Consider the following 26,141-nt stretch of genomic DNA (forward strand, 5'->3'; position numbering starts at 1 on the left):
GCCACTACGATGTCTCAGCTATCTGGGCATACTCGGTTCTGCTGTAAACCATTCAGAACCAGAGAGGCCATGTGCTGTTTCCACTGTAATGTTAAAGATTCCTGGTGTTTATTTGTTACTGTATTATTACACAGTCATGGGGTTGGAAACTGCGTGCCACTTTCTGAGTAGCACAATTCCAGCGATACAGTTAGTCACTGAAGCGTTTATAATTTATTGACTGATAATTTTAATGAGAATCTGTGGACGAAAATGGCATCTAAATTTTAGTACTCTTCCCCCTTCCTTCCCTACCCCCGTATTTTTGTGTAAGACACTGTAATTAATATTTCGAAAATTATAACATCCATTAAATGAAACCGCAGGCGAAACGTATTAAAAAAATCCATCTATAGTGGTTAATGTTTGTTAGATACATTCTGGAAACAAATCTATGAACACTACCCTAACAACTCAAGCGTGCTGCAACAGAAAGTGTCACGGCAGCCAGAAACAAAGGCATGTTGCTAGGAACCAGGCTATGTTGTGAAGTCACATTTAACTGATTTATTTCGCAATGCTGAGGGACCTCAATACTTTTGTTGTACATACAGAGCAACTGTATTAGTTTCGGAATCCGCCCGAACATTTTATTCATACAGTTATAGTGATGAATTCTGGACCTGGCAGCTTGATAAGAAAGGAAACACCCCTCCTACCCCTGCGTTTCTAGACATCTGTATTTCACACCAGCGTGCACGGCAGAATGGGCGTGACCCACATTTAGTTGCATATGCGACCACTGAACGGCGAGCATTATAACGCAGCAGTCTTCAAACACAGCGTATCCTGATATTGTTAGCATATGCCAAAACTCATCGTGGTAGCTTGTCTGATAAACATAAATAGTACTTAAGCTGATAAATAAATTTTCAGAATCAAATTTCTCACTCACCATTGGAGTGTTGATTAGCTGAACAATGTTGACGGGTTAAAACAGTGTGCCGGACCGTAACATCATCTCGTATCTCTGACAAGTGCTCACCCAACTGATTCAACCGGAACAGTCTAGACGTCAGCCCTGCAGAGCCTGCGCAGACGCTGATGTAGGCGATAACTGGAGACTGCGCAGTTAGAATGATTTCCTGGCAGTGTGATTGTAGAGCTGTTAACAGACAGGCTGTGTCACACAGAACCGCTTGACCATAGTATAACGAGCATTTCCAGGACGACGTGTGATCTCGGCTACAACCAAATATCTTCTTCTTCTAAACAACCTGCAAGTGCTTAATATATTTCACATGAGAAACCACAAATACACTTTGCTCAAAGAATTACCACAAACGTATATTTTCACACTGTTGACGAACAGACGAAAGCCTCAATGATATCATTTAAAGTTCACTGGTTACAATTGTGACTCACTGATGCTGAGGTCATAGGATACTACTTTTCTGCCTTCTGTGAACTTCGCAGATTTACTTAATTGTACATTTAAAGCAAGTTCCCAATGTCTACACCCCTTTCAAATCTTTTCAAGCTATAACCCAGTAGCATGGTGATCAAGAACCATCAGTTTCAGTTGAGAGTCAATGTGTGGATCGGATTATTGGCTACCACCTCACACAAGCCATCGTCCTTCCATGACGCCCTACAGATGAAGCGTATCTGAACTTCTACGAGAAAAGACTGCCCCCCCCCCCCCCCCCTACTGGAAGAAGTTTATTTTATGTTGATAAGTGCTATGTGGTTTCAACATGATAATACTCACACCACTTTTGCCTTACGGTGCCAAAACGCCTCGAAAATGTTACCTTTGACGACAGATCAGATGATAAGGTATTCCACTTGTATGACCAGTCACGTGAAATGGGGTGTGTATTAGGAGTCCACCTGAGATGAAAAGGCACCGGAACAACGAGTTTCTGCTGCCAATGACGCCATAAGGATACTGTTGATGGGTCTGAATGAATGCGGCCAGTCTTCGCTGCCGTTCGTGCGTAAACCCCTAGAGCCTCACAATGTCAGTATCTTCTCCAAGCTACATGTCAGCAAGGCATATTCGGCAGGTACCTTGTCACGTTCGCCAATTACATTATGCTGAGCCACGAGGGAACTTAATGTCTGGAATCTTAGCATTTCCCAGTGATACATCTGGTACCTATATCTTTCCCCACAGTTAGTAAAACAAACATCGTCCAGTACCTATTCAGAATTTCTCACTGATTTTCTGTGCTCTTGCAGGTAGATGTATAAAATGGTCAAGTTTAAACGACTTCCCCAGCCACATAACTGGAGTACCTTATCCGGTCCGTCTCCAATTAAACATTTTTGGCATGGTAAGGCAAAAGTGGGGTGGAGAACTATCATGCTGCAGCCACATAACAGCAACATAAATGAAGCTTCTTGCAGCACGGGATGCAGTCTTTCCTCCAAGAAATGCAGATACGCCTCCCTTTGAGGCGTCATGGAAGGACGATGGCTTGTGTGACTTGGTCGCCGATAATGCCATCCACACATTGACCCTCAACTGAAACTGATGGTTCTTGACCACCATCCTATTGGACTATGTCTTGAAAAGATTTAAAAGTGCTGCAAAAATTAAGAACTTGTTTTAAATGTACAGATAAGTGAATTTGTGAAGTTCACAAAACGCAGAAAAGTAGTATCCTATGACCTCAAGATCAGTGAGTCACAAATGGAATCAGTCAACTCATACAAATACCTGGGTTTAACAGTTTGTTGCGATATCAAGTGGAATGATCTCGTAGCGTCAGGTGGGTGGCAGACACGTTCTTTGGGAGGATACTGGGAAAATGCAGTCAGTCTACAAAGCAGAGATGTGTTACAAATCATTTGTGAATCTCTTCTGTACAAAAAGCGACTAACAGCGGGTGCTGAATGCACAGAAAGATGGGCCCGTTAATTGTCACAAGTTCGTTTGATTCAAGGGAGATCATCACTGAGATGCCGAAAACTGAATTCGTAGACACAAGTTATCACGAAAAACAGTAATTATAAAGTTGCAAGAAGCAGTATTAAGTGCTGAATGTGGAGATATTCATCTCGTACCTCTGTATTGTTATCTTGGGGCCTGGAAAGACGTAATTCGACTAATTCCAGAGCCATTTAAGTAAACATTCTTCTATCAGTCCATACACAGATTGAACAGGAAGAAACCAACATGTCGCACAACGTTAGGTACACATACACTGCACAGTCGTTTGTAGAGTATGTTTGTAGATCTAGGTCCTAGCAACGGCAGCATACGTTTGAGAGAGATGTTCATTAGATCTTATTTGTGCATTGTCTCCTCCGGGTTGTCACTTGCTGTTTATCTCCATTGTTTAAAAATATCTAGCGTATTCTCTTGTTGCCACTACTACATTATTAGAGGAAAGAGCTTCAGGGTTGCTAGGATCAAAGGGCGACGGGTGAAACTTGGAACCTCCCTGTAGGAAAGACTGTTCCGAAGCTGCCCCATTGGGCACGGGTGCCCGCTGTAGCCCGCCAGCCAGGCCGCGGGAAGACACAACAGGTTGGGTAGCTTACTCGCCAATAGACGTACTGCACTAGCTACGCCCTGTTCCGCGCACGCGCCAGCCATTTATCGGAGGCTACACCGAGGCGTACTACAGCAACGCGTAGGCTGTGTGGCGCGGCTCTCTGACGGTCCGTACATCAGGTGTTGCCCACCCCTGCTCTCCCCTGCCCGCAGACACCTGGCCGGTGGTGGTAGGGCACTCGATCTGGAAGTACCTGCTGTAATGTGTTTTAGGATAGCTCAATTGGTTGAGCAGTACAAATCTGAAGAATGGATTAGAGTTCGAGAAGCGGTCCGGCACACGGCTTCAGCCCACAATGACGGTAGTCGTTAAGGTAGCTGTAGAGTGAGTTGGCGTGTGCGGGCCTGAGACGGTGGGCGTGTTGCCACTCAGCGTGCTGGCCGTGGGCGGCCGCAGCCGCAGCCGCAGGGCCCTGGCGCGCGCGCTCGCTCACGCCTCTGGCTGCCGCAGCGTGCGTGGACGCGCCCGAGAACCTGTCGCTGCCCAAGAAGTACGAGCCGGGCAGCCCGGCGCCCGCGCCGCCGCCCCCGCAGCCGCCGCCGCCCCCGCAGCCCGCCGCCGCCGCCTTCCTGCACTACTCGGCCACCGCGGGCGCGCACTACTTCTCGGCCGCCTTCCAGTCGCCCTTCCACCCCCACCAACCCGCCCCCACGCCTCCGCCACCCCCGCCGCCGCCGCAGCGCTCACCCGTCGACGTGCTCCTCCGGGCCTTCCCCGGCCGCAGACGCGTCGACGTCGAGGCACTGCTCAACAGGTGTAAGGTAAGGCGTCCAGATGCTTTCTAGAGGGCTCAAAAAATTGTATCTATCTACCTATCTATCGCTTGCGCATCGTCCCGCAGTTACGAAGGGTCAGCCATCGTTAGTCGGATTTGGCACGTTAATTTTTAAAGGGTGGCTGAATGCCCTTCCTGCTGCCACCGCGGGCCAGAGGGGCCGAGCGGTTCTAGGCGCTACAGTCTGGAACCGTGCGACTGCTACGGTCGCAGGTTCGAATCCTGCCTCAGGCATGGATGTGTCTGATGTCCTTAGGTTGGTTAGGTTGAAGTAGTTCTAAGTTCTAGGGGACTGATGACCTCAGAAGTTAAGTCCCATAGTGCTCAGAGCCATTTGAACCATTTTTTTTTGCTGCCACCCCGTACCCCCGGGACGGAATTAGTGTACCCCAACTGTCTGCGTCGAGGGTAATCCATGGAATACTGCGAATGTGTTCAGATGTCTGCGAGCCGTGGGACTGAGGCGAAACAGGGGAACCAGCCCGGTATTCACCTAGCGGGATGTGGAAAACCGCCTAAAAACCACATCCAGGCTGGCCGGGACATCGGCCCTCGTCATTAATCCGCCGGGCGGATTCGATCCGGGGCCGGTGCGCCTACCCGAGTCCAGGAAGCAGCGAGTTAGCGCTCTCGGCTACCCTGGCGCGTAGCGTGCTGAAAAAATGACTTACCCTATATCAGTGCAGAAGCTGTGATGGGGTAGGGGACATCTACAGTGGTGGGGATCCCGCTGCGAGCGGCTATGCGCGGTGTGGGGCGCACAGTTCAACAGCTGAAGGCTAGTGACTAGTAGAACGGTTAGTAAGTCTGCAAATCACCGTATTGACAGGTTATGCCAGTACGATTAGTAATTCTAGAAGTCAACCTGTTAACACTTCCGCCCGCTACTGCTATACCATAACCTCAAAGCTGAAGGCAGTTCGTATAATGAAATTATTCTTGTTAAAGCAATTATGGTATAAAGCAACAGAGCAGTGCTGCCCTCTGAGAGGAATTTTGTTATGTTGACCGTGTTGTACCTAATGGATGTGGCTTATCGGCAGTGAAAGACATAATTGTGTAAATTTTCAAACAGTAACAAACAATGTTTTACCTATCCGCACTGTTCGAAGAATAAAGAAAACGGTCGCCAGCCTAATTAGGCGACAGAATGATTGACATACTTGTTCAAGAAAATAGGTATGAGTAACTTTAACGGACAAACACAACCTATATTTTGCCACACGCGAGTGCAATGAACTCTGACACCTGCATATGTCAACGTTAAGTCTGGAGTTGACAGAGTAGAACAAATTATTTGCGTAAATATAACAGATAACAATACACACTATTACTTTCAGGGCTTATTCAAACTGAATGGTCTTTATAACATTACTATTAATATACACTGTAGAATCACAAATTGCACATAGGTTCGGTATTACTTTTCAAACATTTTCGTAGCTGTCATCAAATTGTAAATGCAGTTCATTGCAAAATTATGAACTGGTCACAGGTTAAGTCTCTCTCAGCTAAATAATATTCTATTTAGAATGAAAGTTAAATGGAATTCACTAACATATTACTTCTCACTGTCTTTTGAATAAAGGAGTTATTGTTTTCATAGATAGTTGCCTCTCTATTAACCGTTATGTAGCATAGGCAAACTGTGAATCCTGTTACAACATTAATATGCACTTTTAATACACAAGAGGAACCCAACATTGTACAGAATTTGACTTGAGTACCAAGAGTAATTGAAATTTGCTATAATTAAGTAACTTTGTGCATTTGAACCACTTTTAGTGAAAGCGGGGGGGGGGGGGGGGGGGTGCCCTTAATCTTGACCACTGTAGCAGAGAATACTAAACACACTTTCAGTACACAAAAGAAACAAGGTATCAGTTCTCAACTCTTACTGCAGTAGAACACAACTTGACATATCTATAAAAAACTGACTCACCTTTTGCGATTTGCAACAAGCAGCAATGTGATCATTTACTAAGCAAAACTTTACCATCCTCAGTTTTAAGAACTTTTAGCCGGCCGAGGTGGCCGTGCGGTTAAAGGCGCTGCAGCCTGGAACCGCAAGACCGCTACGGTCGCAGGTTCGAATCCTGCCTCGGGCATGGATGTTTGTGATGTCCTTAGGTTAGTTCGGTTTAACTAGTTCTAAGTTCTAGGGGGACTAATGGCCTCAGCAGTTGAGTCCCATAGTGCTCAGAGCCATTTGAACCATTTTAAGAACTTTTAATTTTGAAATTGGCAACAATATATTAATAAGCAGTTTTAATAAAAAATTTATTTTCAGCAAGCATCACGTACTTTCGCTCACTCTCTTGCCACATTAACTTTAACTTTCTTTCAATAAAGGACACTCGGTAAGCACTTTAGCGTGGGAGGGACCCTAAGTGGATATGTGACTGAGGATAAATCATGGTAGGTACAAAAGTTCAGTTAAAATTTACCTTGTATTTCAGTACACTAAACATCCAATGAGCTGATGTTGGGTTGGGTTGTTTGGGGGAAGAGACCAAACAGCGAGGTCATCGGTCTCATCGGATTGGGGAAGGAAGTCGGCCGTTCCCTTTCAAAGGAACCATCCCGGCATTTGCCTGGTGCGACTTAGCGAAATCACGGAAAACCTGAATCAGTATGGCCGGACACGGGATTGAACCGTCGTCCTTCCGATCGCGAGTCCAGTGTGCTAACCACTGCGCCACCTCGCTCGGTCCAATGAGCTGATCCTTCACTGCACATTACTATAGCGTTCCATTACAGTGATTGCGCAATGTGGTGGCAATTGCATGTTGGTAGGTGGATTTGCAGGTAGAATTGCCGGAATCTGTCATTTCTTGGTGGCGATGACAGACATCAATTCCAGAATAGCTCCAGTTCTTTATCCATCCATCCGAGACATTGAAAAGTGACACGGAAAGCCTCTCTCGGCACCAGCACAATATGCAGCTTTTGCATGAGCAATTGACAGTTCGGTAGCTCGTCCCCGATTGACTCTCGGTTCCACCTTTCTACCTAGGCCAACCACAATTTGCGCGTGCTACACAGTTCCGTTCCCGAGCTGAACCACTAGACCTTTAAATACAAAATAACTAAGAACCCTAAGTGAAGGTCAGCAGTTTATATAACAGAGAACAAACATTTTAAATAAAACATAACCTTTTCACATATTGACATTTCTAAACAAATTGTTTAAACAAATTCCAAATATGTACAGTAAGTTTTGTCTCCCTCCAATTGGGACAAAGAATTAATGACACATACACTACATTGCATAGAATCAAATCATGACATCAAAGTTTTTACAAAGAAAGGAGTATACAGTTTTGCGTTATCTATTCAATCAAACACATTTGCAGAAGATCAACGATGTAACATTAAATAAAACAAAAGGCAAAATAAATCCGTAGAGTATTATTAGAGCTTTTTTTCTTTTTTTAAAGCATACTGGATTTCAAGATTGCACCAAAATTGCAGTGGAAGGGGCGACTTACTTTCGCCTGACCTGGAAACATTTATTAAGTCTTTCAGTCGCTAGTTTTGAGTAATGCCTACACTTCTTTTGTTGCCATGCTGAAATTTGTTTCTATTCCCAAAACACAGCGAGGCTTACACAACTTCACTTCATTAAATTGAAAGTGAAGTTGCGATTGGGACAGACATCTCTAAAAGTGTGCCGAGTGTTTCAAAATGAATATCGAGGTTTAAGGCTTTGTAGCACTTATTACATTTAACTTACAATCGTAAATAATTCATCAAATGAAAGATCAACTCAAACAGTTTTGTTTGTATACCTGTACACTAAGGGAAGAGCATGGAACGAGGGAGAGAGACTGAAAAACGTGTTGAACGAGTGAGAGTGTCCTTCACGCGTAGCCCCAAGAAACCAGCTGGGAAGACAAGTCGTATATTATCAGTTCCACTAGTGACATCTGTGTGGAGACTTAACGAGACGCTGACGATTACATCCGTATCATATGCAGTTATTACAACATCAAAAGCCTGCAGATTACGGTTTACGTGCCAGCTTTGCAAGTAAAATGTAGCTGAATGAGAAAATGAAGTTATTCATTATCGTATCGCCTTCAGTGAAGAATCAACATTTGAACTAAGTGGAGATGTGAACACACATTATGTGGGTATCTAGGGGTCAGCAAATCCACACGAGACTCCTCTAAATTGAGTGTTTTTTGTGCCATATCCTGTCGGAAAGTTTATGGGCCTTCCTTTTTAGGTGAAGCAATTGTAATACTCTAGAACTATGGCTCTTTCCTCAATTGGAAGAAGCGGAACCACAGAACTATGGTGCGCCGCCTCACTGGCATAACTCAGAAGGCGACTGGTTAAATGACATTCTAGCCGACTTCTGGACTGACAGCAAAGGGTCACATGACAGAGCTTGTTTCACATGTACTCCACGTTCACCCGGTCTGACCCCCTGCGATTTTTACCTTTGAGGATTCACAAAAGATCATGAGTATCTGCCTCCGCTACCAGATGACTTTACCCAACTTAAGAAACACGATGAAGCAGTTGTTCCAACAATTACTTCAGACTTCAGACACACTGATCAAAGCTTGAGGAGAACTCTCCTACCGACTCTATGTGTGCTATGTGACGAATGGTCCTCACATTGAACGCCTGGAAGAAAATGTGTCTGAGTTGCTTGTTCATTTTATGTATGATTTATAGTTGTAGGTTGAACGTAATAAATGCTACAAATCCTTGAAACCCCGACATTCGTTTTGAAACACCCGGTATTATTAAAGTATCAACGGAGGACAAATAAGGTCAATAGCATATGAAGGGCTCTCTATGGGTATAGAAATAGACGTGTAGCTTCTTCACTTACGTTGTTGAAAACACGTACTAATTCACGATTAATCAGTTAAAAAAATTCATTATTTCATCGAAAAAAATGTGTTGTTACTCATATACAGTGGTAGACAAGAAAGTTTCTTATATTAACAATACAGAAAAATACTTTCTTGTTTGTCTGCTACCATTTTCCAAAAACGCATTTCAGTGTCTCGAACCATTTACGAGATATGGGTGACGTTACGAATATTTCATTCTGACAGTATCGTTTGCGCGCGCAAGTTGAAATGAGTGCATCTGCATCTACGAGGGTGAGTCAAATGAAAGCCTCAAATATTTTTTTAAATATTATTTATTGTGCGGAAGTGATACAAAGCTGTATCACTTTTCAACATAATCTCCCCCACGCTCAATGCAAGTCGTCCAGCGCTTACAAAGTGCATAAATTCCTTTAGAAAAAAATTATTTTGTTAGTCCGCGCAACCACTCATGCACCGCGTGGCGTACCTCTTCATCAGAACGGAGCTTCTTTCCTCCCATTGCACCTTTGAGTGGTCCAAACATATGGAAATCACTTGGGGCAAGGCCTGGTGAGTAAGGTGGATGAGGAAGACGCTCAAAATGCAGGTCTGTGATTGTTGCAACTGTTGTACGGGCAGTGTGGGGCCTTGCATTGTCATGTTACAAAAGGACACCTGCTGAGAGCAATCCACGTCGCTTTGATTTGATTGCAGGCCGCAGATGATTTTTTAGAAGATCTGTGTACGATGCACTGGTGACAGTGGTCCCTCTAGGCATGTAATGCTCCAAAATGACGCCTTTTTCATCACAAAAGAGAGTCAGCATAACCTTCCCTGCTGATGGTTCTGATCGAAACTTCTTTGGTTTTGGTGATGAGGAATGGCGCCATTCCTTGCTCGCTCTCTTCGTTTCCTGTTGGTGGAAGTGAACCCAGGTTTCGTCTCCAGTAACGATTCTTGCAAGGAAGTCATCACCTTCTCGTTCAAAGGGCCGAAGAAGTTCTTCACAAACATCAACACGTCGTTCTCCCATTCCAGGAGTCATCTGCCGTGGCACCCATCTTGCAGACACTTTGTGAAACTGGAGCACACCATGCACAATGTGTTGTGCTGACCCATGACTGATCTGTAAACATGCTGCAATGTCATTCAGTGTCACTCGGCGGTTTTCCTTCACAATGGCTTCAACTGCTGCAATGTTCTGTGGAGTCACAACTCGTTGTGCCTGACCTGGACGAGGAGCATCTTCCACTGAATCCACACCATTTGCGAACTTCCTACTCCATTCTTAGACTTGCTGATGTGACAAACATGCGTCGCCGTACTGAACCTTCATTCGTTGATGAATTTCAATAGGTTTCATTCCTTCATTAGGAAAAAACCGAATAACAGAAAGCTGTTCTTCCCTGGTGCAAGTCGCAAGTGGGGCGGCCATCATACTGATACTACGATTGTATGTGCGCATCTGCACTATGCTGCCACCTACAGGCCATTCTGCACGCTGTTTGTAGCACGATTACCAACTTACACGACAACGGCGCGAAATTTCAATTTGTTATTACATATTTAAGGTTTCCATTTGACTCACCCTCGTACATCTGCTTGAATACTCTGCTTGGGTTCATCGAACCACTTCCAAACTATTTCTCAACCCTTCCTCTCTCAAGTAGCACATTGGTAAAACGATCACCTACCTCTCTGATTTCTTTTATCTTACTACAATGATCATTTCTTCCTACATACACTGGTGTCCAAAATTAAACCAACAAACCGCTATTTTCCCATCCTACGTCTAATTCACGATACAGTCATACAAACTGTCGACCGAAGATGCCTGTACGGTCGAGTCCTGCATGGAAGATGGTATTCCGGTGAACGGGCAACCACGCAAACGATGACGTGAGGGCGCCTATTAAACAGGATGTGTTTGCCGCGTAGTAGTCCCACATCCACAATCGCTGTGTGCACAACCACACACGGTGCAGTATGGCAAAGAGAAGACACTTAACAGACTCTCTGCGGTGTAGAACCATAGAAAGAATGGAAGCAGGACAGTCGCAAACTGATGTGGTCCGATGGCTTAATGTGAATCATTATGTTGTTTCTCGCATGTGGCGACAGTTTATAGAGACTGAAACTGTATCCCGAAGACCAGGGAAGGCCGACCACGTGTGACATCAGAAAGAGAGGACTGTTATTTGGCTGTAAAGGCACGACGGTACCGCCTTAGTACTGAACGGCAACTGGCATCTGACCTCACAGCATCCACTGGACGTGTTGTATCGAGGCAAACGATCTACAGAATGCTTCTCCAGAGTGGCTTTTATCGTTGGAGACCTGCTATATGTGTACCGCTGAGGCCATCTTATCAGAAGGGAACGTCTAGATTGGAGCCATCAACACACCACCTGCACGGCCGAATAATGGGCCGATGTTCTTTCCACAGACGAGTCCCGATTTGGTCTGGAGAGCGATTCTCAACGGATTATCTTCTGGAGGGAACGTGGAGCACGATTTCGGGACCCAAACATTGTCGAAAGAAACCGACATCGAGGAGATGTTGTGGACATCGATTATGTTGACCACTAGAACACCTCTTCATGAAACTGTTCGGGTGAATTGTCAAGGTTTAAATGTTTTCAGGTATCGTGACAAGATCTTGGGACCTCACGTGCGGTTGTTGCGAGATGCTGTGAGCCCAGACTTCGTACTGATGGACGATAATGCTCGACCTCATATAGCACAGGTGGTCGATGTTTTCCTGGAAACGGAAGATATTGCATGCTTAGCATGCATTTGAATCCCATAGAGCGTGTCTGGGATGCATTAGGGAGATGGCTTGCGTCACATCAGCATCCACCAACCACTCACCAATACCAGCGAACAGCTCTACACGAAGAATGGCCGTTATTGCCTCAACATGAGATTGATGGTATCATTCACAGCATGACCTGTCGTTGTCAGGCCTGCGTTTCTACCAGAGGTGATCACATACCACACTGAGCGCATTAACCAGTTGTCGGAATGAGTGTGAAAATCCGTGAAGTTGGGAAAAACGAAGAACGTTTTTGTCTGTCATTATGCATGTTGCGGTTGTTTACGTTTTGTATTCTTTACATTGTTTCTACTTTACTGTCACTTGTTTATACTGTTTAGTGGCAGAATAAACGCAGCCCTGCAAAATTTCCGTTTGTTGCTTTAATTTTGACATCAACCTAGATGGGAGTGAATAAAATATTTTCGCATTCGGAGGAGAAAGCTGGCGATTTAAATTTCGTCAAAAGATCTCGATGCTCCGAAAAATCCCTTTGTTTTAATGATTTTTCACCCCAAATAACGTATCATATCCATGAAGAGAATAGAAGCTTTCGAAATGTGGTGCTACAGAAGAATGCTGAAGATTAGCTGGGTAGATCGCATAACTAATGAGGAGGTATTGAATAGAATTGGGGAGAAGAGGAGCTTGTGGCACAACTTGACTAGAAGAAGGGATCGGTTGGTAGGACATGTTCCGAGGCATCAAGGGATCACCAATTTAGTGTTGGAGGGCAGCGTGGAGGGTAAAAATCGTAAAGGGAGACCAAGAGATGAATACACTAAGCAGATTCAGCAGGATGTAGGTTGCAGTAAGTACTGGGAGATGAAGAAGCTTGCACAGGATGGGGTAGCATGGAGAGCTGCATCTAACCAGTCTCAGGACTTAAGACCACAACAACAACAACAACATCCATGAAACTCTGTCTCCGCTTTTTCGTGGTAATAAATAACGAGCTGCCCTTCTCTGAACTTTTTCAATGTTCTCCAGCAATCCTAATTGGTAAGGCTCCCATACTGCACAGCAATACTCCAGAAGAAGACAGATAAGCGTAGTGGATTCAGTCTCTTTAGCAGAGTTGCTGCATTTTGTACATGTTTTGCCAATGAAACGCAGTCTTTAGTTCACCTTCGTACTACATTTTCTGTGTGATGGTTATTACTTGTGCTGAAACTTCCTGGCAGATTAAAGCTGTGTGCCAGACCGAGACTCGAACTCGGGACCTTTGCCTTTCGCGGGCAAGTGCTCTACCATCTGAGATACCGAAGCACGACTCACGGCCGGTACTCACAGCTTTACTTCTGCCAGTATCTCGTCTCCTACCTTTCACCTACACTTTTTTGCTTGAGGTTCTAGATAGATGCAGATATTCTTCCAAGTTAAAAAAAGATTCAGTATGTTTGCAACATTTGATATGCAGCAATATATGACATAACTTACACCAAACCTATTTTTCATTGTAATATATTCTAATTTCGCGTGATGGGATTATTTAATTTCTAAATATCGCAGTAGCTATTACCATTAACGAAGCGATAGGCAATTCACCTTGAAGCTAACAAATGATGATATAAGATGCGTAAAAATCAACATTTTGTACCAAACAGTTCATGTAACATCGCGTGAGAAAGAGCGCACAACAGCCGGCGTGATCATGCCGCCGTTCCAGCAGTGTGGCGAGTGAATTTTTTGTTTCTTCGGAGGGAACAGCAAACTGAGCCTTCCGTTCCTTCGAAGAAAAAAGGACAGACTCACTCAGCTTGAGAACAAGAATGTGTTTCTGTGCATAGGCCAAGCTACTTTGTGTGAGCTTTATCTACTAACTTATATCTCTTGACATAATAGTATCATATATTTTAGAATTAATTACTCTTCTTTCTCTTGCTATTGCACTTTCTAATAACATTCTCCCGCTCATATTCTATATCCTCCTGTTCACGTACTGTATTTTTCCTGCACGTAATTATCATTCCCTCACTCTCAGTCTCATTCCTCCTCTTGTACTTCCACTAACTCCTTTCTTGAAAAAAAAAAAAAAAAAAAAAAAAAGACCGCCTATCATAGAAGATTATCTCTGACGTATAGCGAACAATATTTTGTTCAGGAAATGGCGCTCATGACTGATAGTATCTGAAGACAAAGTGCAGGCTCAAACTGTGTATGATTGTGTGGAGTGAACTAACTCCTTTAATTGCTCTTCCACTTGGTGTTGCTCTTTTGTTTTCTGCTGCTCTTCCTCTAATTCTATCCTCTTGCTCCTCGTGTTGCTCTTCACACATGCTTTCGATCATCATTCTTTGGTCTTTCTCGCCTCATTTGCCTTTGCACTTCCATTTTGCATTTGTGAAAATTGCATGCTTGTGTTCTTAAGAAGACATATTTCGGCGTATAATTACGTGATTTAGTTTCTGCCGAAATTAAATGAGTAGTATGCAAAAAGTTTTTACACAGTATGGGTGACAAACATAACAGACCTGAAAGAGTTCGAAATAAGACTCATAGGTTGCGCACGAACTTCTGCTATAAAACACATCAATTTTCGACACCCATTACCACCTCTGCGTCTCCTGTATCTTCAGAACTAATGCTTGGCCACTGCACACAATAAAAATTTGAAAAAATGAAGCAGACTCATTAGAAATGCAACTGGTTATATTTATTATTTAGCTGTTTCCTGACAACAGGGAAGTTTTGGGACGCCACGAATCTCAAAATGTAAATCTGATCGAGAATAGAAAACTTTTATTTAATCCAACCAAGTGAAAAGTTCGCATTGAATAATACAAAGGGAAGTTGTGAAAACTGACCAAACCGAAATAAAATGACTATAAACGCGGTGAGATTTATGTTTAATTGCAAGACTGCGGAAAGCAAAAATGAATAAGACCTCTATAGCCGGGCAGATCGCAAAAGCAAGATAAATGAGACAAACGTAAATATACATATAGCTGAGTGTTCCAAGATGTATAACCAATTAAGTTAAATGTGAGCTGCCTGAGTGAAGCTTACATTCTTCAATTACAGAGAGAACTGCCCGGCCGGGAAGCGAATCGTCTCAACTTGGAGGTGAGATTAAATGATGCTGCCAATATTAATTAAAGTTTAGGCCCGTTCTGCTAGACGACAGCACATAGTATGAATTAAATGAGAGTTGTACTTGATACTCTATCGACATACAACGTTTGGTAGCGATCTGACTACGTAACAGGACACGAAAGCAGCACAAAGTTCCCACTCAAATCCTGCAAAAATAATTACGATTCATGAAATTGGTACTGTTTTCAAACAGTATCTCTCCATCGGTCAGCACCATGTCTGATGGCAGTGGCGTTACTTTGGGGTGGGCAGTCCATAATTTTGGAAGGAGGCATCGATCTTTCCCAAGCCAGGCAAACATCGGTAGGCACTTCCTCTCTGATGTGCAGTCAGAAAGGCAAATTTCATCCTCAGGCAACTCCATAGGGAATCCGATTTAAGAAGTGGACACTAACTTTAAGGAAGATTCAATATAATTACGTGTGAAATAAATCTATTTATCTATTGACTTCCCGTCCACAGTACTAACCACTACACAGTCTAGTTACAAACACACCAAAAATGAAGTTTATCTAGCTTTCTTTGCTGTGTTATGAACCTTTTGACTGGTCTGACGTGACCAACCACGACTTATTATCCTATAGCAATCTCTTTGCCTCAGAGTATCACATCTTCGACTGCTCGGTTTATATTTGTTAATCTCTACCTTCCCCTACAGGTTTTGCCGTCTACGACTCCCTTTAGTACTGTGGAAGGTATTCCCTGATGCCTTAACACATGTCCAGTCCCTTCTTCAATTATTCCGAATTCAGAAATGTTAGTTTGCTTGGCGATTCTGTGGAGAATGCACTCAATTTTTACCCGCCCAATTCCTTTTCAACATCCTTCTGTAACATCGTATCTCCGCATAGCTGCTGTGATTTTAAGTCCTTAAACTCTGGTATTAATTAATATTGAAACTACATATTCTAATGTAAACTCCATCATTGTCAGATACGAAAATGGGGCACTAACTGCATCCTGAGCCACTCTGATCTAAGCTAATGAACACTAAGGTGCTATCTTTCAGTTCGCTACAAGGTCTTCTCGTGGCACACTCCTTTTATTATGTAAAAAGAGTTCCTTGCGGTACTTCTACCCTAAACCCCCGATGTCAGGCAATCATATCAGTACCAACGTTGTATGTCGATAGAGTAACAAGTAAAACTCTGGTTTGGTTCATACTATGTGCTATCATCTAGCAGAACGGGCCCAAACGTTAATTAAAAGTAACACTAGAACTACAGAACACACCAGCAGCATAACTGTGCGTGACTATTTGATGATATTTATGTGGGGAAGCTCGTACAGCATTAGAGCCTCGTCTCAAGGGTCCCGGCTTCAAACCCCAATGACGACAAATTTTTTAATGTGTTATGCATGAAAGCGTTATGTGTGGAACAATGTGTTTCGCTTCGTTTCTTTGAAAGTAGTAAACCTGTAGAGTACATTTGCAGTTTCACAGAATATACAATCAGAACAGAAAAATAACGAAACAATTGCATCAAATGTGTGAAAGTAATAGTAGTAGTAATAATTAATAATAAACAAAATAATAACATCAATAATATGTTCAACTAACGAAGCCAAAGCAGATTGCCAAAATGACATTGCTACGAACTCCGAAAAGACATTTTACATGTCAGGAATATATTTTTCACATACAACAATTTCACGTGTAAACAGTTCAAAAAATTGTCGTCAGTGGGGTCTGAAGGAGGGATTTTTGATACGATGACCAAAGGCTTCATCTCCTTAGCCTCGCTAGACCTACGGTACATTCGCCCACGTCACACTTCTCCTGTGATCTGAGTGGCTGGCATCTGGAGGCTTGGCTGTTAGTATCCTTTGATAGTAACGCGATAACTGTTTGAATACACTGTCACATACCTCTTTTTTGTTTTTGTTTTTTTTAACTTTTTACTCAACATCCTGTGAAGAATGTAGTGACTCATGCCATGATATAGTAGCTTCACGTCACATGGTCCATCTGAACCATAAAGGAAAAACAGTAAAAAAACTTAAAAAGAAGGCAGGTGAGTAGATCTTCATCGGATGACTTTGGGTTTATCACCCAGAGCTCACACTTGCGTTCTGCCCACACAGTATGTTTGCTTGGGAAAGGGTTTAACATTCCATCGGCGGCCTAGATAGTGGGCGATGTTACAGTGTCAATAATATAATGAAACATAAAAATAAAGAAAGGTTTCTAAAATTTTGTTACCTAGGTGAAAGCTTATGGATTTCACCGTATATTCATGTAATGTGGCACAGAGGCGTGCGTAAAGTTCCCGGCCGAACGGATGGTACGTTGTGACAGGCTTTTGCAGTATTTCGACAGCATTTGAGTAGACGTTGACTTCTATTCATAATATCCACGGCTCTTTAAGAAGACGTAGGCCGTCATTCCAATCCTTGTTGAGATAATACCATGGTGGATGCTCATTCAGATATTTAGGAATTTTTATTTACATAACTTCTTTTTAGTTTGAATCCCAGAAGTTAGATGTCCAGATCAGCACAGTCGTTTGCTCAAAATCTACGACGTTTGCATTCGCCTAGAAGTGTTTCATGACAACTGACTAACCGGTCGTCTTAAAAATGTATGCAATTGTTCAGTGCACCGTTTTTCCACGGTTCTGACCGTTTGGCCAATTATACATCACATTTATAAGGGGTCTGATACCGATCGCACGCACATAATTGTAGAGATAGAGACCAACCGTCTTTAACGCTTCAGAACAATGCTCTAATTTGGACGGACAGGAGGAATGTCGTAGGTATTGGATTTTTTCGTGCTAAAGATTCTCGAGAAAAGTCGAAAGTGGCTTGCTCGCTGTGAAACAAATGTAGTGTCTGTCAAACCTTTACGGTGGATGTTACACGAAAGATAAGGGCTCCAAAACAGTATCTCTCCTCTTCATAGTGTCTACCCCGTCGCGTAGGGTCAGCTGTTCTCAAGATTTGGCAAATTTATTTTTATTTTCAGCTCTGTATGTTAACCTAATGGAGGGAAGTGTAGCCACCGTGTGTCTGTGAGTCGTGTAAATTTCTGTTTCTTATCGTATTTTAAGTTTTTATGTATCATATTTTTTGAAGCGTAGATTGAGGACCAGCCCAGCCTTTGCCTAAACGGGCGTGGAAATACACCTAAAACCACTCTCAGGCTGACCATTGTATCAGATCCGCCACGTGGATTCGATCTGGGTCTGACTAACGTCCCTATTAGAACGATGAGTAGTATGAAATAATTAACCAATGGTTGCAAATGAATTGTCTAGATGGTACGGGGCCTTGAATGAGCAATGTTAATGTGGCAAGTGTTTGTGATCTGCTGGTGTTTCATGACAAACAACTGTTTGCCGATTTGTTGTTGGCGGCCCTACTTTGAAAAATAATTCATAGTCGTCTTTAATATGTCGGCTTGGGAGTTTACCACTGGTTAAATTTCACGACTGCTTTTCTATTTTTTTTATTCGGCATTCAGCTTGAGTTCACTATTTAACCGTCAACACTTACACTATGTAGCCATCAACAATTACAGAATAATTGATTTTGAGCCCAATTGAGGAGTTACCTTGATTGATAAGTAGCGGCACCGGTCACGAAAACCGACAACGGTCGGGAGTGCGGTGTGCTGACCACATGCCCATCTCTATCAACAGCTGGTGACGTTTAGGAATTGAGGATGACACGGCGCGCGGTCGGTACCGCTGGGCCCTTTTCTGTGTATGTTACTTTAAAACATCTGAACAATATTTCTTCACTATTATTATGAAATAGTGATTTCACCTTTTCTAAATGTCTGTGGTCAGTTTTTAAATTCGCTAACCGAAATAAATCTTATCAGACATCTAAGAACTGTCTTATCATTCTTTAGTAAAAGACCAGTAATGCATGTTTGGAATGGTACACTAAGCTTTCTTAATTCTGCAAGGAATTGTTCTCTGTGTTGCTGGAAATTGGAACAAGGGAAAATTAAATAATTAGTATCTCAGAAGCCAGGATCATTGCAATCAAAAGTGTCTGAATTTCCTAGTTGTAAGTGAGGCTACCTTGATTGACTCTCATCCGATATACGTGGTTGCTTTCAGTGGTATTCACTGATGATTTTGTGTAGCAGCATGTGAGGCACCCAAGACGTTATGTTGTGATTTGCACTGTTGATAATTGAGTGAATTAACCATAGAACTAATAGATGTAACGTAGTTTTAAAGTGAAATTAAAAGTAATTACATTCCAAGTGAAGCACTGTTTGTGCCACGTACTCTGCTGAAAATTGTAATTACTTTCCACTCTACATCAATCACGCAATGTTGTTGCTATGAAGCAAAGAAGTTACATTTCTCGCCAAAGAAATTTCAAACCACCGAGTTTACATTACAGAACTTTTGTAGACAGGAGATAAATTAAGGCACGTATGTACGACCTTGTGAACTGTGACTCAGTGATAAGAAGGATGTTTTATGTATATCTAATAATAGTAGGAAATGTTTAAATTATTTTAGTATGTTGCACGACTCCTAAATGCTATGAATTTCTATGTAACATCGTAATGAAACTGAAATATAGCTATGAAAACTGTGACACTCTTAACAAGCGCATGAAAAAGGTTCTGCATTTATGGCATATATTAATCTGTATGCTATGTAACAACAACAATATGTGAGTGATGTAAACAAGGGAGGAATAGCGGTTTACTGCGGAAGAATGCAACACAAACACTGCTTCACTTGCTCTGTATGTACAGTTAACAGCTTTGAACCATGTACTACGTTACATCTATGCGTATAAGATTTTTGGTTAAGTCGCTCAATTGTCAACAGTGCAAACCACAACACAACCTCTGGCCGCAACATGTACTGCTGTACCAAAATCGCCAGTGATTTCCACTAAAACCAACCATGTACGAACGCCTCACACCTGATCACGATGGCCAACCATCGAAAAGCGTGATAGATAAAATGAATTTTCGTGACTGACGAATAATTTTTTTCATTTAATTGACAATCGCAGCCCTCGAAACGTAATCCATTATGGATGTAATTTACTGTACAGACAGTTCCGCTGAGAACTGACATATTGTCAAAGATGCAGCATACGTCCTTACTGTAGCTTGCAAATATGCATTTACTGTACCCCTCAGCACGTTGTAGTTCCCGGAAAGTTGAATGAATATATATCGGAACATGTTACAGCAGATGTCATTCTCAATGGAGAAAATTTATGGTCGAGAGTAGAAACGTAAGAAAAATGGTGTCGCTCAGTCCAAATACCTGGCCAAGGTTCAACAATAGAATTGTTCGCATCGTCGAATTTAAGATGATGATGTTGGGTTTTGTGGAAGATGAGTCATCAACTAGCACCCGTCAGTTTACCTGTGGAATGCACTCTTCGACGGAAAAGCTTTGGGAAGTCCTGGTGAAAAGAAAAAACTTCCTAACATTTAAATTTAAGTTCGATGTCAACAATTTCCTGTTTTTCAGAAGTGTTTTCTTGCTATTGGCAGTCCACATTTTATATCCTATCTACTTCTACAATCATCATTTATTCTGCTACCAAATAGCAAAACTTATCTACTATTTTTAGTGTTCACTTCCTAATCTAATTCTCTCAGCATCGCCTGATTTAATTGGACTACATTTTAAAAAATAAGTATTTTTTATCTGAAAGTACTAAGTTTATGAGTCAACGCCATCTACGGCTTGGGATACCCAGAATATTATGAAGCATTTTGCAGCAATACCAACTGCAATTCGACAAATACAATTTTAAAGGAGTGCTTTGAAGGCATAAATTCGTCTATGGGCATGGAAGGAAAGTATCCATGCAATTCAATCAATATTAAATTTTTTCCACGTTAGTACGCAAATATTGCAACAAATGTCATTTACATCCTTCATGGAATATCAGAGACTCTATTACTTTCGGTTTCATTTGTAAGTGGTGAAATTGTATACAGATTGAATCTTTCATTTTGCAGCGGAGTTTGTGCTGTTTTGAAACCCACTATCTCATTAAAACTGTATACCGGAACTGGAGTCGTACATGGAACCTTGCAACGGCTATGGCTTTTGTGGGCAATGCTCCTACTAACTGAGATACCCAAGCACGACTCTGCAAACGATGTAACAACTTTACTTCCGTCAATAGCTTTCTGTTGTTTTCCAAATTCAAAGAACGTCTCCTCCATACTTCACTAGAGTAGCATTCCTGAATGAAAGGATATTGTGATGACATTTAAATTACTGAAAATACAAGTCATTAGGAAACATTTATTTATTCTCAGTAACTGACAAAAGGAGAGAGAAGAAAGTAAGAAAGAGTAGTTCCACTTCTTATTTGTCTCCAAAACGCAGAAAACTGTATGCTGAAATTACAGCTCTTTTGGAATTGGATTAAATAAATCACGAAATAAGGCGCAACGTAGAATTCAATTATCCGACAAAAGGTCGAATGTTTAAAAGTTCTTCTAAACGTTACCATGTAACACACAGTTTGTGATATCATTATTGTGGGCTCTTTCGGTGGAGACGATTATTAAAATATAATAATAACTAGCAAGAGATTCACTGTTACCATTGTAAAATAGTTAACCGTAACATAGCTTCGTCAACATGTCAGATATTACGTTGACATAATGACGAAGCTGTGTCACTGTTAACTATTTTACAATGGTGATGGTGAGTTATTGCTAGTTATATGCGAATAATTGCCCCCACTGAGACAACCCAGAAATGAAATCTCAACCTGCTGATTACATTGTTACTTTTAGAACAATTTTAAAAAGTCGACCAATTGTCAGATAATTGAAATCTACGCTGCCCCTCATTTCATGATTTCTGCAATCTATTTCCTAAAGAACTGTAATGTGAGTTTTATAAGGCGGTCAACGTATCCTGCTCAAAACGATCAGCAACTGCTCAGTAACTACTGATGGTACTGGATGAGAATTAACTAATCATCAATTTGTGGATTACCTAGATGACACTGAAATTCTTTACTTTCTTGCAGAAAAGTTCTAATTTTAGATACGTCAATCTTTAAGTAAGGAAGGCTTGCTGCGAAATACGTACAACCATCAAGATGCAAGCAGATACATCGAAGAAAATAATTGTCTCACAAATGATCAAATAACTAGCTGCCGTTCAAACCACTAGAACAACTAGCATCTCCCTCTGCTTCAAAATGTGCATATCCCCATTAATATAAAATTACATTTGCCGTGATTTCCCTAAATCGCTTAAGGCGTCTGCCGGAATGGTTGCTTTGAATGCACACGGCCGATTCCCTTCCCCGTCTAAATTGTGCACCGCCCAGGATAACATGCTCGTCGATAGGATGTTAAATTCTAATCTGTCTTCCTTCCATCTGTTCTAAATTTCATTTAGCTATAGGTAATTGCACTTCTTTATGTTCATAACAATCAAATTACATTGTATATGTTACCGATCGGCTATTTTCTTCCAATGCTTGATAACAACTACTGTTTTCCGAATGACAACAAATGAATGCTAACGAAGCGACAGAAATACTACCATCACTTGACTCTATTTACCACACAAGCTCAACTGCTTAAAGTATTGGTTTACTTACATTTTCACGACATGGGTTGTTCTCCGACATTAGACGAAGAATGGGCAAACTTCGTACGTTGAATCACATTCATCGGTAGTGCTTCATGTGTGTCTTTGGCTAGACGTGTGTAATGATAACTTCGCTACCAACGTTATAAAGTACGTTAGATACGATGTCGTTTTTGTATTGCCACGTAGGACAATGTAATCACATCGCACTTTAATTCCGCAGTCGCTTCTTACTGAAGTTTATCCGAATATGCAAGACATTATATTTGCTGTCCTCACTGCGCTATAATCTGATATCAAACGCGCTGGATAACTCCGTGCTTTAAAATTATTAAGTCTTCGTAAAGGCAACGACCACTTCATATTTCAGCGCCTGCGATCCTGGTCTTCCTTCACTTGTTATCAGAGATTATCTACAACAGTTCGTGAGCACACAATAGAAATATCTCTGGAGTGAGCATTCAGATGTGCAACATAGATTTTGCGTTGTCAGCATACAACGCCGATGTGGTCTCGCGACCTCGCAACAGCGTTCGTTTGTCCGTAAAGCGCCCTGTAGATTTAGAACGTCATTACATTACTAGTAGAGACAGATTCCCTTCGTAGGCATCGTGTATACGCGTGTCGTAGAAATAACTACGGTATTTGAATTTGATACCTGGAATAACTGGGCTCTTAGCTTTGAAGAGCAAAATGAGGGATCATTTCGTTTCTTTGCCACAACTGTCACAAGTCAAATGTATCGGTTTTAGGGTTTTCTGTGACAGACATCGCTATTTTTCGATTTTATACGGCATTTTATCGAATGGCCGAGTCTCTTCTAGCTTAGCTTTGCTTAATGACACTGCAGAACGCCCCAGTGGCTTTGAAACTATTCTGAAAAACACTGTATTTTCTGAACATTAGCGATTATACCACCTGATTCTTCATTTTCTCTTCTCTATTTTTGGTGTTTTTATTTTATTTAAAAAATTTTTTTTTTCAGGCTAGCAGGTAATTTTGTTTGCTGATAAACTTTCATATATTTATTTAGCGCATCTTACGTGCATGCACCCACAACATTGCAAAATAACTAACAAACGAAAAGTCAAACGACTGGATAAATGTCGCACAAGGACAGATGTATCGCAAATAATAAAAATACATATACTCATTTCATCCTCCTGCGCGCGTGCGCATGCGCGTTCACACACACACACACACACACACACACACACACACACACGCAGAGAGAGAGAGAGAGAGAGAGAGAGAGAGAGAGAGAGAGAGAGAGTAGTTTTCAGTTTGCTTGAACTTAAAATACAGGTGTCGGTAAAGGTTCAATAGGGATCTCACCTTGAATTTCTCGTAGTTTAGGTGCGATATCGTCGTACAACATAGGTTTCCTGAATTTACCTTGAAATTTTAGTGTTTTTAACGAGAAGTCCGTTGCAAATGGGGAAAACGTAAACGTGAGGATACATAATAGATCAATGCGCTGCCAAAATCTTCATTTCTCATTCTCATTCATTGGCTTCGCCAACTCACGACGGAATTATTACCTTCCAGCACTTCGGACTACGCCATGGCTCAGCCTATCGCCACATTCATAGGTTTCACTGTTTAGCCAAGATACCCGTGTAAAATTATTTTATCTATTTAGTGTCATCTGCTTAGTAGTAGACCAACGTAACGACATCAGGGGAAGTGGACGATACGACACATATGAAGGAATTAGCTGGGATCTTAGGTACTCATATTTTATGTTGTTAATTAAACAAGCTTAAGATAAAAGCCACCAGAGTGGTTGCATTGGTGCTAAAACGGTTACACAGCGCGTGTGTGTGTGTGTGTGTGTGTGTGTGTGTGTGTGTGTGTGTGTGTGTTGCTTTAGTTTTTTTGTTTGTTTTGTGTTCTCCATTATCATGATACACTTTCAATCTCTTGACTTCTTATCGACTTTTTTCGAAAGCGGAATATACGGTCTATTTCTGGGGATGCCCATTTTGTTATAAAAACAAACAAATAAAGTGTTCTGTACCAGTATTGTGCAGAAAGTGTATTTAAGATACAGGCTGAAATTTCAGCCAATACATTTGGTTTTTTCCAGCTTTGATTTACTTCGCAGATCTTCATTTCACATTGCTCCTGGCATATATTTAACTAATTTACTTTCACACACACAGTTCTTTTCCTCTGTTGGGTACAGCGTTCTTTCAAACAAAAGTGAAATAATTGATGTTGAATAAAGCGCAAAACCGTTTCCTCGTGTCACAGAGAACCATACGGTAAGTATATTCTAGTCTAAAACAACAAAACTGACTATAAAACATGCAAGTGTGACCTATCAAAATGTATGAAGAGGCAAAAATTCAACTTCCACACAGTCTTTTTTGAGTTTCAACATTATAAAAAATTGACATTTTTCAAGCTGTCGATTTCCGTTGTCGTTTATGTGTGTGAACAACAGAATAGAATTCGCTATTTTGCAAACGTTTGCTGCAGATGACCAAAGACTTTGTTCAACCATCCTCTACATCTTGCACATATAATAACAAATTTAATACATTTACTCAAAATGCAACTAAAACAGCTCAGTACTTCAAAGTAACCATCAACACAAACTTTTCCACGTTTCACGTATTTCTCTTTTCATCTGCAGCAAAATCAGTAATTCACCACTGATATCAGGAATAAATAAATCGTAAACGCTCAGCAAATACGTGTAGTGTTAAAAGTTTCTAGCAGTGTGGAAGGCGTATGCAAACAATGTCACCGCGAACTTTTAATTGTTGCCAACACGTACAAACGCAATGTGTGACTATGGAGCCGAGTAAGGTGACCAGAAGCACCCTATAGATTTTGAATGTCATTACTTCGCCAGTGCAGACACATCCCCTTCAAAAGCATCATGGGCTTAGTACGCGCGATTGATACACTTCTTAATAATTTGCTTTCAGTATCTGGAATGAACTTGCTTGAAAGCTTTGACGAGATGAACGAAAATGCCCTTCGTTGCTTTATGTCACAGCTCGGGTGTCCCTATTTTTTCCTGTTCTCTTTCAGGAAAAGAAGGAACAGCCATCAATATTGCTTAGGCTTATTACTGAATTTTATCGTACTGCCGAATCTCTCGGCGGAGCGGTGGCATTGTGAAATGGCCTGCTAGCGTGCCAACATTAAGACGTCCTGACAATCTTCGAATTTGGATCTATGACATGTAGTAAATTAGCGATTTATCACACGTTGAAACATCTTTAGGAACTATATTCTTCTTTCAATCTTCAGGAACAATCTTAGTTTATTTCTAGGGAAACTAATGCCTTATGTAAAGACAGTAAAGTGGAAAACTGAAAAATACAAAGAATATGACTCAGAATAAATGTTTCCCGCATGTGAATATTCACTAAATATGTACACGTTAAACGGATTGACTGGCAGCACACTCCTGCATTACCGAATTTATCCAGCACTTGCCTTATAAACATAATTCGATACAGACACATAAATTAGCCCTACGATTTTATTAAA

General features: G+C 41.7%; 1 protein-coding gene across 1 annotated transcript in view; it reads left to right on the forward strand.

The window, feature by feature from the left end:
• The first annotated feature begins 1,936 nt into the window (after positions 1-1,936).
• LOC126484666 (putative bifunctional UDP-N-acetylglucosamine transferase and deubiquitinase ALG13) overlaps positions 1,937-26,141 on the forward strand; it is a 39,890-nt gene continuing 15,685 nt past the window's right edge. Inside the window, exons 1-3 of the mRNA XM_050108258.1 lie at positions 1,937-2,048; positions 3,918-4,153; positions 4,226-4,306. Coding sequence (XP_049964215.1) covers positions 1,937-2,048; positions 3,918-4,153; positions 4,226-4,306 — 429 coding nt within the window. The remainder of the gene's footprint in view (positions 2,049-3,917; positions 4,154-4,225; positions 4,307-26,141) is intronic.

The sequence above is a fragment of the Schistocerca serialis genome, chromosome 6, assembly GCF_023864345.2.
Source record: "Schistocerca serialis cubense isolate TAMUIC-IGC-003099 chromosome 6, iqSchSeri2.2, whole genome shotgun sequence".
NCBI lineage: Eukaryota > Metazoa > Arthropoda > Insecta > Orthoptera > Acrididae > Schistocerca > Schistocerca serialis.